This window comes from Alosa alosa, chromosome 16, assembly GCF_017589495.1.
Source record: "Alosa alosa isolate M-15738 ecotype Scorff River chromosome 16, AALO_Geno_1.1, whole genome shotgun sequence".
NCBI classification, from domain to species: domain Eukaryota; kingdom Metazoa; phylum Chordata; class Actinopteri; order Clupeiformes; family Clupeidae; genus Alosa; species Alosa alosa.
Window position 1 is genome coordinate 2,058,982 of NC_063204.1, and position 13,056 is coordinate 2,072,037.

Genomic DNA, 13,056 nt, shown 5'->3' on the forward strand with positions numbered 1-13,056 from the left:
CAATCTGACAAAAAGATATTCTACTGACACATTAGTCAGATAGCAACAGGTCGGGTAAGGACATGGGCATCAGTTGCTATCCACCAAGACAGAAGACAAAATCTGAAGGGAAAAAAAAAAACCATATTCAATGTTTCAATCAATCATACAACAACAAAATGCTAAACACTCTTCTCAAATTGAGGAGTTTTCAAATGAGCAGCCTTCATTTTTGCTATGTCTGTGCCATTTCTTTTTCATTTTTGAATAAAAATGAATTGTATTCATTTCTCCCAAGATGTAACTGCCATGTGCTGTAAGACCTACAGTAAGCACCTAGACAAGACAAATTTCATTGAACTACAACTTGTCATTGAAATAGACCTACAGTAAACACCTAGAATTGTGAACTTTTGTACTGTTTTCTTCACCAAATAGGCAATACAGTACTTTCTCTAAATGTGCCTTAGATGTGCTCTATACTTGCAAATAGCAACACAGAACAGACATGGTATCTCTTATGGATAAGGAATGATTGCTGATTAAAGAATTGTGCAAAGGAGTTCCACACAGGCGTATCAGAGATTCAGACTTGTGCAAGGAATCTCTACCACCTGGGAATAGACGTTTTCCTTTTGTTAAGCACAGGGAAACCAATAGAGTTTGGGGTCTTTGAATGACATCTGTGTTAACTGTTAAAAAAGGTGTGAGAAATGTGTGAACCCAATGAAAATGTTTAAACACATTCGCAAGAGATGGGGAACAGAGAACTTCAAGCAGGTCGAGAAAAACTGTAACACAACGCTACCTGAGGTACAAAGAAATAAGAATATTTTTAATAGAAATGATCCAAATTGAATAGCCTATATATATGAGAACAAATCTAGAGGTATACGGAGTAGTGAAAGTACCAGCAAAAGCACATCTATCAGCAAAATCACTGTGGACCAATAGGAGCCGACAATAGAGGGCAGTATTACATAACTCTCACGCTTTGCCAGCTCTATAAAAGACGTCCCCTGCATCCCAAAAGGACACACACAGCTTTCCCTCCAGGAGAACCACACAGACTGCACCAACCAGCTCAGCTGCTCAAACTCCAAAGAAAGAAGAACTAAACCATCAAGATGCCAACTAAAGTTGAGATCACTCAAGGTACTGTTCGTTCTACACATTTTAAGTTGAGATCACTCAAGGTACTGTTCATTCTACACATTTTAAGTTGAGATCACTCAAGATACTGTTTGTTCTACACATTATATGAGCAGAGTACATACTTTAGGAATACACACAAGGAATTACATGTATGCTACGGTTGAGCTGATATATTTGTTAGCTATAATCTACCTGCTGCCTACAGTATGTGACTCAAAAAGTCTAACTGCTGTCACTTTATAGGTACACAACGTATATACGGTGGAAGGGACTGCAGTCATTTACACATGGGACAGTAAAGTTTATTACTACCAACACAGAGTTTAGTTTTATATACTGTTGATGTAGCTTTAATCTTTTTAATCTAAAATATGCCAGGTCTATGTCTATGGCCTCATGGTTACAGTCTGACAGTTTATTTGGAGGTAAATTATCGTAAAATAAGAATGTGCTGTAGGTGTAGTTTTGTACACTTTTGTACAAGCTTGCAATCTTCTTTTCTTTGTTTTCATTTGCACTTCACAGCCCCTAAGGTGCACAAGTGCAAAAATCAACATTACACAGATGTGCATGGCTTGCCATGTATTGAAAAGATTGTGTGTTCAGTCGATGAGACGCCAGAGCCTATGCAAACAGTCATCCATGGGACCATTCCAACCTGGATCAAGGGCAACTTCCTTAGGAATGGCCCAGGAAAGTTTGAAATCGGGAACAACAAGTAAGTGGAAAAGCTCCTACAGCACACAGCAGTTCCAACCCAATTACAGATGTGGCATTTCACTCATTAAAACAGTGATTGTATAAGCTATTGTCTAATGAATGTTTGTTTGTCTATTTTTTTTCTTTCAGCTTCAACCATTGGTTTGATGGCATGGCTCTGCTGCACCAGTTTAAGATTGAGAATGGTCAGGTGACGTACAAGAGTCGCTTTCTCACCAGCGACTGCTACAAGGCCAACACAGAGAACGACCGCATCGTCGTTTCCGAGTTTGGCACGGTGGCCATGCCGGATCCCTGCAAAAACTTCTTCCAGCGTTTTCTGTCACGCTTCGATATGCCAAGTGAGACTCCATATCAAACTTTTTTTACACTTAAAACTAACACTTCTGCACTGCAGGCTTTTGAATAATGTAAGCATAGCGAAGAATACCTTGTTATTAGTAGCTAAAAGTGTTAAAGGATTTAATGCCATGGACAATTCCTTTGTTTTACAGAGCCCACTGACAATGCAAGTGTGAGTTTTGTCCAGTATAAGGGAGATTACTATGTCAGCACTGAGACTAACTTCATGCACAAAGTGAATCCAGAAACCCTCCAGGCCACTGAGAAGGTGAGCTTCTCCAATCTAACATAAAGCACATCACATTGCTCATGGTATATCAACAAACAGTTACCTGACTAATTCACTTGTTAAACCTTCTCCAATCTAACATAAAGCACATGACATTGCTTATAGTATATCAGCAAACAGTTATCTGACTAATTCACTTGTTAAACCTTCACCAATCTAACATAAAGCACATGACATTGCTCATGGTATATCAGCAAACAGTTATCTGACTAATAAAGTGAACATATTCTCTCCGCCAGGTGGACTGGAGCAAGTTCATTGCTGTCAATGGAGCCACAGCACATCCACATATGGATCCTGATGGGACTACGTACAACATGGGGAACTCCTACACCGCTAAAGGTTAGTGCATTTGTTTGTCTGTTACATTGTTAGTGCATTTGTTTGTCTGTTACATTGTTAGTGCATTTGTTTGTCTGTTACATTGTTTGTGTCTTTCTTTGTTTAGGCCTTTTGTAAGCTTCTGATTTCCATTGCCATTTTTGCTCCTTTGTCTCCTTTCCCAGGGGCATTTTACAACATTATCTGCGTGCCTCCTGAGAAATCTACTCCATCAGATACTCTAGAGGGCGCCAGAGTCATTTGTTCCATCCCATCGGTGGATAAGACCAAACCCTCATACTACCACAGCTTTGGTGAGTCACTGTCAAATAGAGGACCTAAAACCCATGCATTGGTTCTACCTGTGCGCTTAACACAGGCCATTACACCACTTAGCCCACATTGTTTTTCATCATAACTTTTTGCGATGAAATAGTATTAGGTGCTGATGTTGCTGCCTACCTGGAGAGTTAGAATCAGCTGGTTTAGTGAATTATTGTACAAAGCAGGGCTTTTAAAAAAGCTATGAAAAGCTTCTTTGTTATATATAAAAGTGTGTGAAGTCAGCATTTAGTCATGATATCGAATATCTAATGATATTTAATCATTATATCTAATCAAAAGATGTTTTGGTTTGTTTGTTTGGACACAGCGATGACTGAGAACTACGTAGTGTTTATCGAGCAGCCCATTAAAATGGATTTGCTGAAGATCATCACGGGTAATCTGAGAGGAAAGGGCATCAGTGAGGGAGTCTACTGGGATCCTAAACATGACACCATCTTCCATTTGATCAACAAGCACACTGGAAAGGTATGAGCCCAAGCAATCGCAATCCAACACGGTTTAGACTCACCCCTTATAGAGATGAACTGAGTTATCTCACCACTCACTCTCCTCCTCGTTTCAGCTGAGCCAAGTCAAGTACCACACCAAGGCTCTGTCCACCTTCCATCAGATCAATGCCTTTGAGGAGAATGGATTCTTGGTGATGGACATGTGCTGCTCGGATGACGGCAAGGCCATCAACAACTACATGGTTCAGAACCTGCGCAAGTCAGGAGAAGCTCTGGATGAGGTAATGCCTGCTATCAATCTTGAAGTCACGCAAATGAGCCATATAATTAGCTCTGGCTAAGTGGAATAGGTGGGCCTATGGCTCCCTAGGCAAATTTGAAGGATAATTAAATAATATACCAGACAAAAATATATCACACAATATACCAAAACAAAAACACAACTTCAGATGTTGCATAAATAATATCAATATCAGATGTTGTGTAAATAATGATTTCTGAGAGCACAGAACAAAAACAAGGTTCTATTATCTCAGCTTATGAAACATGGGAACAAACCTAAAATGTTCCCTTAGTATTGTTCTTCATTGTATGTCCACTGAAATAGATCTCTGGCTTTCTCAGGTGTACAACACAATGTGCAGAGTATTCCCCAGGCGCTTTGTTCTGCCTCTGAGTGTGAACGAGACACCTTGTGGAGAAAACCTGAACAGAAGACCAGACAGCCCAGCTACAGCTATCAAGACAGCCAAAAATCGGGTAGGTCAATATAACAAACCTTTGCCAGTATCAATGATTTTCTATCTGTTTTTATTTTTAAATGGCCAGAATTATTATACTGTTCTCATTTTGAAATGACCAAAACTATTATACTGTTTTCATTTTTAAATGGCCAAAACTATTATATAGTAGATATGGTATTCAAATTTGGAAGAGTGGTTAAATGTTTCACTTCTATTCTGAAGGTTGACTGTACACATGAAGATCTTCATGGGGATGATCTGCATAAATATGGTGGACTAGAATTCCCACAGATCAACTACGCAAAGTGCAACACTCGTCCTTACCGCTACTACTACGGCTGTGGCTTCCGACACCTAGTTGGAGATTCCCTCATCAAGATGGACCTGGAAGGGAAGAAAATGAAAGTAAGGGCCAAATAAAATATTTACTAAGTAATGTGAATGATCCCAGAAATGACATTTTACCAGCTGTGACTGTGTACTATCTTCACCGTGGATTTATTTGGTATAAAGTGTTTAGCGTTAACATTCATTTGTTAATGTTAGCCTACTGATGAGTCGATTCATTTGATTGTCATAGGTGTGGCAGCAGGCTGGCTTCTACCCTTCTGAACCTGTGTTTGTACCAACACCTGATGCAACAGAGGAAGACGATGGAGTCATTTTGTCAGTGGTCATCACTCCAAATGAGGTAAAGTGCACACAATGGCATCTGAGAATCACATTACAGTGTTGGTTCCATGCATTATGTAAAACACAATCTTTTATAACATGTATTGAAACAAATGGAAATTGAAATTAAAAGAAATAATCTAACTGTAAAGATGACTTTGTCTCTCCTCAGGACAAGGGCACGTTCCTGCTTGCCTTGGATGCCAAGTCATTTGAAGAGCTGGGCAGAGCAGAGGTGCCTGTGAACATCCCCTATGGCTTCCATGGCACTTTCAACGCTACCAACTAAAAAAAAAACAGACTGAAAAACGATTGCAGCCCACACACAAATGACAAGCTTTGTGACAAAATTTGAGACAGCAAGCAAACGAGAGCAGATTAAAAAGAACAGAATGAGTCTCATTGAAAATACAATCCATTCTTTATATTCATGGATGATTTGAGTGGTTTGAGTGATTGATTGGTGTTTGAGTGAAGGAATGTGGAAGGAGAGTTACAGAAGAGTAATGTATTGGTTGGCCACATAGTCCTAATGTTTTAGTTTGTTTTCATTTAAATATTGTATATTTCTGTATCATAAACATTTTATTTTGTACAGTATTATAAATAATGAAATGTTACAGTATGGTGTATATTTTTGTCGAGTTTAGTTTTTATTTACAGAAATATTAGAATAAATAACACAATTTCACTTGTCCATGAGATCTCTATTTAAGTCATAGAACTATTATTCAAGAAGAACATTCGGGGTCAGGGTGGAGTTGAATAGACAAACAAAAAGACAAAATACAACAAACAAAAAACACTCACATCAAGCATATCACAGCTAAATGGAAACCACACTTTGCCATAAAAGAAAAAATCAACCAACATGCTATAAATACAATCAAATAAGCTATCTAAAACTACTGTCCAATTCTTGCTGCTCTCAACAAGGTTATAAATATATACTTCACAGTTTCCTGAGGCACCCTCTGAGTGCTAAACAGATTTAAATGGGCTGGGGCATACAAACAAAATATGAGATTGCTGTATGCGGTAAACTCTTTATCCTTTTTATAATTATTTATGAATATTATTTATCCTTGTAATTTTTCAGAGATGACAGCCAGTGAATGTCTCAAGTGCTCTTTTTTCTCCTTGAGATGTGATTCTAAACTCCTGGCCTCCATCAGGATGTCATCCAACTCATTCACTTGTGAGGAGTCCACAGACACTCTTTCTCTATGAAAGAGACAAGTTTTAGTCCAGAAGTGAATAGCCTAAAAAGTGGCAAAGTAGGTGCATGCCCAGGATGAAAAGATCAGAAATCTAAACTTTAGCCTTACATACCTTAACAATTCTGTGAATTCTGAGAAGAGCATGTTGAGACTTCTATTTGCTTCTACATATGAAAGGAAGAAAGAAAGAAAAGACACACACACACACACGCACACACGCGAGCACACACACACACACACACACACACACGCGCATTACACACGCATTACACACACGCGCTGCACGCACACACACACACACACACACACACACACACACACACACACACACACACACACACACACACACACACACACACACACACACACACACACACACACACAATACACACACACACGCATTACACACACACGCGCACACACACACACACGCACACACACGCACACACGCGCATTACAATACACAATAGACATGCACACACACGACATGTATTATTACACGCGCCGAAGCACACACGCCACACAAGACACATTAATATTAATACATTGCAACGCGCCGCACGCACACACACACACACACGCAATACACACACATCGCCACGCCACAATATATTACACGCACATATAAGGCACAAATAATACACACGCGACACACACACACACACGCATTGCACACGCATTACACACACACACACACGCACACACACACACTAACACACACACACACACACACACACACACACACACACACACACACACACACACACACAAGTTACGAGGAGAATGATGACGCTATGTAAGCCTGTAAGCAAACAGTTTTTATCACATTACTAAAATTGATAGGCCTATCAAAATGGTCTGGCTTGGGCTCTTCAGAAAATAGTAATTAAATCAAATCAGTCTTAATTATGGATAATTATACACTGCAGTTTGAAGCACACTTCAATAGTAACTAAAACAGTATGATCCACTTCCAAACATTTACATATTTCAGTAAACCCTCTAGCCTAAACTCACTGAAATGAAAATGTTTAGGTTTGGCTGTATGCTATCTCAGCAGCCTGTTTTGTTTCCTCAGGAAAACAAAATGTCACTTAGCATGTTGCATAGACCAGACTTAAATCGCACATGACTTAAACAGGATTGTCCGTAAGGGGAAAAATGCTGACCATGTAAAAACTTCACGTTACCTGACATTGCCCCTTCCAATCCATGCGGGATTTCATGGCTTTTTGGAGTAACATTCATATCCACACCTTTCACCTTCTTCGTTGGAGAGTCAGTAGATTGGTCTATCTGTGAATCATATGTACATCATGGTGATATTTAACGTTACATTCATGTTTTTTTTTTCCTTTCTAATTTACAAGGTAAATTTGGATTAGCTTGCTAGCCAGGTAGAATTTCCCTATCCACAGTAGGCACTAGGCAGGTTAGCATCAGAAACTCCTGAGTTTGGCTAGGATAACTAGCATAGAGGTAAACAAAAATAAATAACGTTAGTCTACAATCGGTTAACAGTAACTGTGACATTTTGATATTTCTAAAATATTACCAGCTAATCTTCGGACATTTAGAAAAAAGATACCACCGTGATATCATTCCACTTTACCATTTTTGGTTTGGATATTTTGCTGTCAACCCCACCTCTGCTAACGTGACATGACGTCTGGGTTCTTTTTGCTGCCATTATCCTGATGGTTAGAAGGACGGTTAGCGCTAGGCCTACTTATCTGATTTATGTTATACATAGAAGTAAATCATCGCCTAAAAGAAACATTTACCACTAGTTTAACACAATCTAAGAGGTGCCTGATAAACTTACTGAAACGGGCCTTTCTGTGTGAATACTCTTCCCTGATTTCCTGTAACATAAACCTAAACTTTTCCTCCCCTGCCAGATGACTAGAGAGCACTTCGTAGAACTCGCTCGTGACACCCGTGTACTGAATGGGTCACGTGCATTCAGCATTTTGTTTCATAGAAGAGATTTAAGTCAGACCTTTGACACTAACTGAGAGATGAAGGAGGTGGGCTGTTAAATTAAAACAGATCATGATTTTCTGAATGTCATGTAAATGTTTCACTCAGCATGCACCTCATGAAATAGCTGGTATAATTCATGAACAGGGCCTAGGCCTACTCTGTCTGTAGGCTACATAGACTGTTCTATATAGTCTATGGTAGGCTACATTACAATGTCAGTAGCTTACAATGTTAAAGAACATCAGTAGGCTACTTTCTCTAAATTGTGGTTTCACAGTCACAATTCAATCTTTAAGTAACAGTTCTACTAACAAATTAACTAGTGTTTTTGAACATATGTTAAAGGATTAATTTGAGGATTATGCTAAAGAAGTTGAGAGAAATAAATGAGTTTTACTGCTTGCCCAGTGGCACTGATGAGTGGTGTACTGAGCCTACCAGAGGTGTTTGATTGTTTGTGCTTTATTTGTCAGAACGAAATTCCTTTATTTATTTATAATTGCTATTATATTTTCTTACACATTTTCAGGAGTTCATAATGTATTGTTATTGTCTGGTACAGAGTTGATTTTGCGCTACCCACACCACTGTAATGCAGTATCCTCACAAAATTACATTACAACATTTCACACAGCATTACATCATTCCTGGATTATCGACCCTCACTGTATCTGCCAGTACCATGCTCTGTAGTTCAGTTTAAGTGCAATGCCTGTTCCCTCTTATCTTTTTTTTCAGCTGAGAAAACTGTTTTCAACTACTGAGCAAAAACAGCTGTGATTTTATTGTCATTGCTCATTGCAGAGATCAAATGCAATTCCAAAGCATCAAGTTCAAAAGAGTTCCCTTTATTGGTGTTTAATTGGATTTTAACAGTTCTTCGGGTTAGACATTTTCAAATTTAAATCACTGAAATAATTATTGTCTGATGTGGGCCTACTGGAGGCCCGGTATGTACCACTGAGCCAGTGCAGTCATTTGTTCTAATAGAAAGTTGTCAAATAAAATCACAAAATTATCAAGCCCAAATTAAGGTCATGTCCTTATTAGCCATATGAAAAGTGTTCGCGAGCTAACATAATAATTTCTTGATTATAATGCTACTAGTTTCTAACTTCCAATGCTGACACATGTGGCGGCCACAGCAGCTCAGCCTGTTTTGTGTGCTTTTCTTTTTCCCTTCTCTTGACATTATTCATCCTTGTGAGTTTTTCTTGTGTTGTATGGGTCTGTCATATAAGCTACTGGATGCCTACATTTTGCTCAGGATGAAAAAATGAAACTCAGTTTATTAACTAACAAGGATTGGCTATGAGTTACTGACAGCTGCATTCCTCTTTGGACGAGGAACTTACTTTTCTTCTGCTTCTGCCTTTGATCATTATTGCAATGAAATGCTCTGTCTGCAGTTTCCCTTCTTCATTTGCCCTGCAGCCTGTGCTCAAAGCCAGCACTGCTGCTATAATCTGCTCTGGGTTGCCCTGCCCTAAATGCTCCCATCAGATTTGTCAGTAATTTTGCCCTTTAGAGCAATATCTACATCACATCTATAGCTGGCCCTGCCCAGTCATCATCCTGAAGGCCAGTCTGTAGGCCTAGGCCTACTGCTTTATCAGACAGGACCTTTGGTTAAGTTCGTATTTTTTAAAAAGATAATTTTGTTGTGATTATGAAGTTAGTAGGTTCATTTTATTGTATAGTGTCTACCCCAGTGCAAATAAACACATAAACAAATAACACAAGACTCAAAGGGTAAATTGTCAATTTCATGATAATTGTATCAATTTCGAAAACTTAGAAGCCGCCTCACTCAAAAAAGACTAAATTGATTTCGTAATTTCCCCAAACATAATGCACTGGCCTATTTCACCTGGATGACTGCATTCCAACGTGAAAGATTGGTGAGATCATCATCAACCACGTGAGGCGCTCTTCCTCGCTGGGGGAGAAATATACACAAACATGGCGACAAAGCGAACGCTTAGGATGCTGTCCCCCGTTCGAATTACATTGCAGCTTTTATTATTTTATCTTACAGGCTTGTTTTCTTCCACGCTGCACCTCCCTCGTAGTCAGGCGTTTATGTTACCGCAGGATCGTGGCTTTTCCTTGGTGACTGTGGGTGAAGATTACATTCAAGCAGCGGGCGCGGAGGGTCAAACACAAGACGTGCGTCTCGAGAGGGAAGCCAGAGGAGCCTCTCCAGTGCAAAGGCATCGATACCGCCGTGCTGCTGAATCACCCGTGCCGAAGGTGTACGGAAGGGTAAAGCCTTTTCTCCGTGTTTCTTCTGGACTTGGGCAGGGGGCATCTGTAAATATGACGGAATTACGTTTTGTCTGTAAATAGCCTACATTTACCACCTCACCTGAATTTAATGTTACACAAGGGATTTGCAGGGTATCCAGTGCAGTCATGAAGTTACCTTCATAACGATTGTCTGATTTTCTCCCACGCCCCTGTGATCAGTAGATTCAGTAATATGACGTTACCGGAGCTATGTTAGCTATCTCCCTCTCCGATCAGTCCGTATTAAAAGCTGTGGTTAGGTAAAGGTGGTGTAGGCTATACTCATAGCAGCACAATCGTTTTTTTCTGCAGTGCTTAGCCAATAGAATAAGTTTGACATTGTTTCTCCCAGACTGCGTGGATGGGTTGCCATCGATTTCAGAAACTGATAGTCTAGCAGCAGCTATGCTTGTGTTTGATTTGTGGTTGTTTACCTTTTCATGATGCGCTATCACGATAGTGATTGTCAGGAGACCAGAGTTAAACAGACACAGTAACGAATTTTGCCAAGTGCTGATCAGCAGCCGTCTCGTTTCATAACGCATCATGCCCATCACAATTTATTTCCACTGGTCACTAACATTAGTATATTTTATGTCGTTTACGCAAGCCTGCTACGAGCTAGCAATGCTTTCATCATGAGTGGGCTATCACTCACTCGTATGGTTAATTCCTAGGTCTGGATTCTGCAACCAGATAATAATCTCTTGAGTGGGCCTACATTCTGCCGCTGTCACAACAATTTTGCCACGCCGATAGTATCACATCGTAAACATCACACAACAAATAAACCAAATGAAATAATAAAAAAAAGTCTTTGGCATTTACATACTATAGGAACTTAAGATAGAAGCGGTGTTTTTTTTTGTAATTCAGGAGGAGGCTGAGTGATCATGACGGCAATGAGCTAACGTTATTCATTCCTTTTGTGGTCTTGGCGACCCCCGTGTCCCCCGCGACGCTTTGTGAGTTGGGGGTGCTGCAATGTTGTTGGCTATTTTTCTCATATAAAGTGGCTTCTAGGTCAATTATCACTCACTGACTAACTTTACAACCGGTTATGGTGTTTGATTCCCTTGTGTGGTTAAGCAGTCTAAGTCATTTCCTGGAGTAACTAGAGTTCGTTCAAATTTGTTTTTATTTCAGAAATGTGGTGCTAGATGAGGAAACGTCAAATAGCAGTTTCAGAGAAACATTGTAGAAAGTGAAATTCCGCCTCTTAGAGACCATTACAAAACAGACAGTTTTCATTGAAAAATCTCATTGATGTTGAAAAAAAAGCAAGGCCATGTATGCATGTCAATGAAAGCTGTGTATTGAGGAAGACTGTTTAAAGGGCTGATTTAATCTGTAATAATAAGGCTAACCTAATTTGGACCAATACTCAGTGCTTCTGGCAGTTGTGTAGAGAAAATAACTGCACAGCAATAGTCAGCACTGAATAAGTTGCCCCCAACTTTACAGAAATATAATTTTTTGAACCTCGTTGATTGATTGTGGTTAAAAAAAATAAATAATAACAATTAAGTTCTTCCAAAATATTGTCAGTCATTGGTGGGGACAGGATCGTGGGGACAGTAAGCAGTTCTATTTGAGTATCTATTTGATGACACCAAATGTTTTCACTGTACAACTGAGAGTGTTTGTTGAATGGACCATATGCTGAAGGCTCAGCATCACAGCTGAGGCCAAACCGTGAGGAGCGTTGCTCATCACCACAGGTGAGGCTCACTGCCTCGGGAGAATAATGGGCAAGTCTGAAACCTTAAGAGCACGAGAGAGAGAGAGAGAGAGAGAGAGAGAGAGAGAATTGGCAAACACATGTCTCAAGAGCTGGCAGATTGTGTTCAACTGCTTAGCGGCTCGGCCTCACTTCCTGTGGCCATTCTGTTGCATTGCAGGCCAAGGGGGATCAAACAACAGCGTTCTTGTAGTAGCTGGAGTGGACGAGTGGCGTTCCAAGTTGTGTCTAAATCAGTCATGTTCAGGGGTGGGGGTGGGGACAGGCCAGAGCCAGTCCAGTCCATCGACTGGCAACCAGATGGGCCATTTCGCACAGCGCTTTCAGCAGGGTCCCGAATGCCCAGCTGGCCAAGGCTATAAATTATAATGACGCATACTGACCATATTTCTTCTGCGCAGCACCGTTCACACATATCGTGATGAGAGAGGTAGAGAGAGCGTGACTGTAAACAAGTGAAAACAAACCACACGCTTATCTTCACTGCATTGGAAGCCAGGCTTGCACACAGAGCCTGGCTTAATGGCCCAATGCAAATAGTTACAACATGCCCTAACAAGCCTGACCATACTGCACTGTGTCCTTGCTGAACGTTTTCATCAGTCATTTGCGTTTTAGAAGTCAGTCAGCACTCCTCTCAGTTGTATGGATGAGGTGTGGTAGCCCGTAAACAAATATAGGAGCTGAATTCTGTCTTCATATCATTTGTCTTTATAACACATCATTCTATGAGGCATACTCTGGGAGACAATTGAATGTGGTGTAGGTTAAGAAAAAAATATATGTGTTGTGTAAATAGTGT

General features: G+C 40.1%; 2 protein-coding genes and 1 long non-coding RNA gene across 4 annotated transcripts in view; 2 read left to right on the top strand and 1 right to left on the bottom strand.

Annotated features, from left to right (window-relative positions):
- The first annotated feature begins 511 nt into the window (after positions 1–511).
- On the top strand, positions 512–5,755 carry bco2b (beta-carotene oxygenase 2b). 2 transcript variants are annotated; one of them, XM_048267216.1, is made up of 12 exons: positions 512–1,134; positions 1,660–1,852; positions 1,984–2,195; positions 2,349–2,464; positions 2,725–2,827; positions 2,992–3,120; positions 3,459–3,619; positions 3,717–3,884; positions 4,228–4,362; positions 4,569–4,751; positions 4,927–5,037; positions 5,191–5,755. In XM_048267216.1, the coding sequence occupies exons 1-12, from the start codon at positions 1,107–1,109 to the stop codon at positions 5,305–5,307; spliced, it is 1,656 nt and encodes a 551-aa protein (XP_048123173.1). In that variant the 5' UTR covers positions 512–1,106; the 3' UTR covers positions 5,308–5,755. The 2 variants fall into 2 exon arrangements, with proteins under 2 accessions (XP_048123173.1, XP_048123172.1); XM_048267215.1 differs by having other exon boundaries at positions 512–1,852.
- Positions 5,756–6,203: 448 nt separating this feature from the next.
- LOC125310037 lies at positions 6,204–8,169 on the bottom strand. Its single transcript, XR_007196231.1, has 5 exons — positions 8,064–8,169; positions 7,851–7,932; positions 7,429–7,534; positions 6,351–6,402; positions 6,204–6,242 (listed from the first exon to the last, which is right to left on the bottom strand). It is a non-coding gene; the product is annotated as an uncharacterized LOC125310037 (long non-coding RNA).
- Positions 8,170–10,086: 1,917 nt separating this feature from the next.
- Positions 10,087–13,056, top strand: part of sorl1 (sortilin-related receptor, L(DLR class) A repeats containing) — a 61,984-nt gene continuing 59,014 nt past the window's right edge. Inside the window, exon 1 of the mRNA XM_048266945.1 lies at positions 10,087–10,489. Within this exon, the coding sequence (XP_048122902.1) occupies positions 10,187–10,489 (303 nt within the window). The 5' untranslated portion in view covers positions 10,087–10,186. The remainder of the gene's footprint in view (positions 10,490–13,056) is intronic.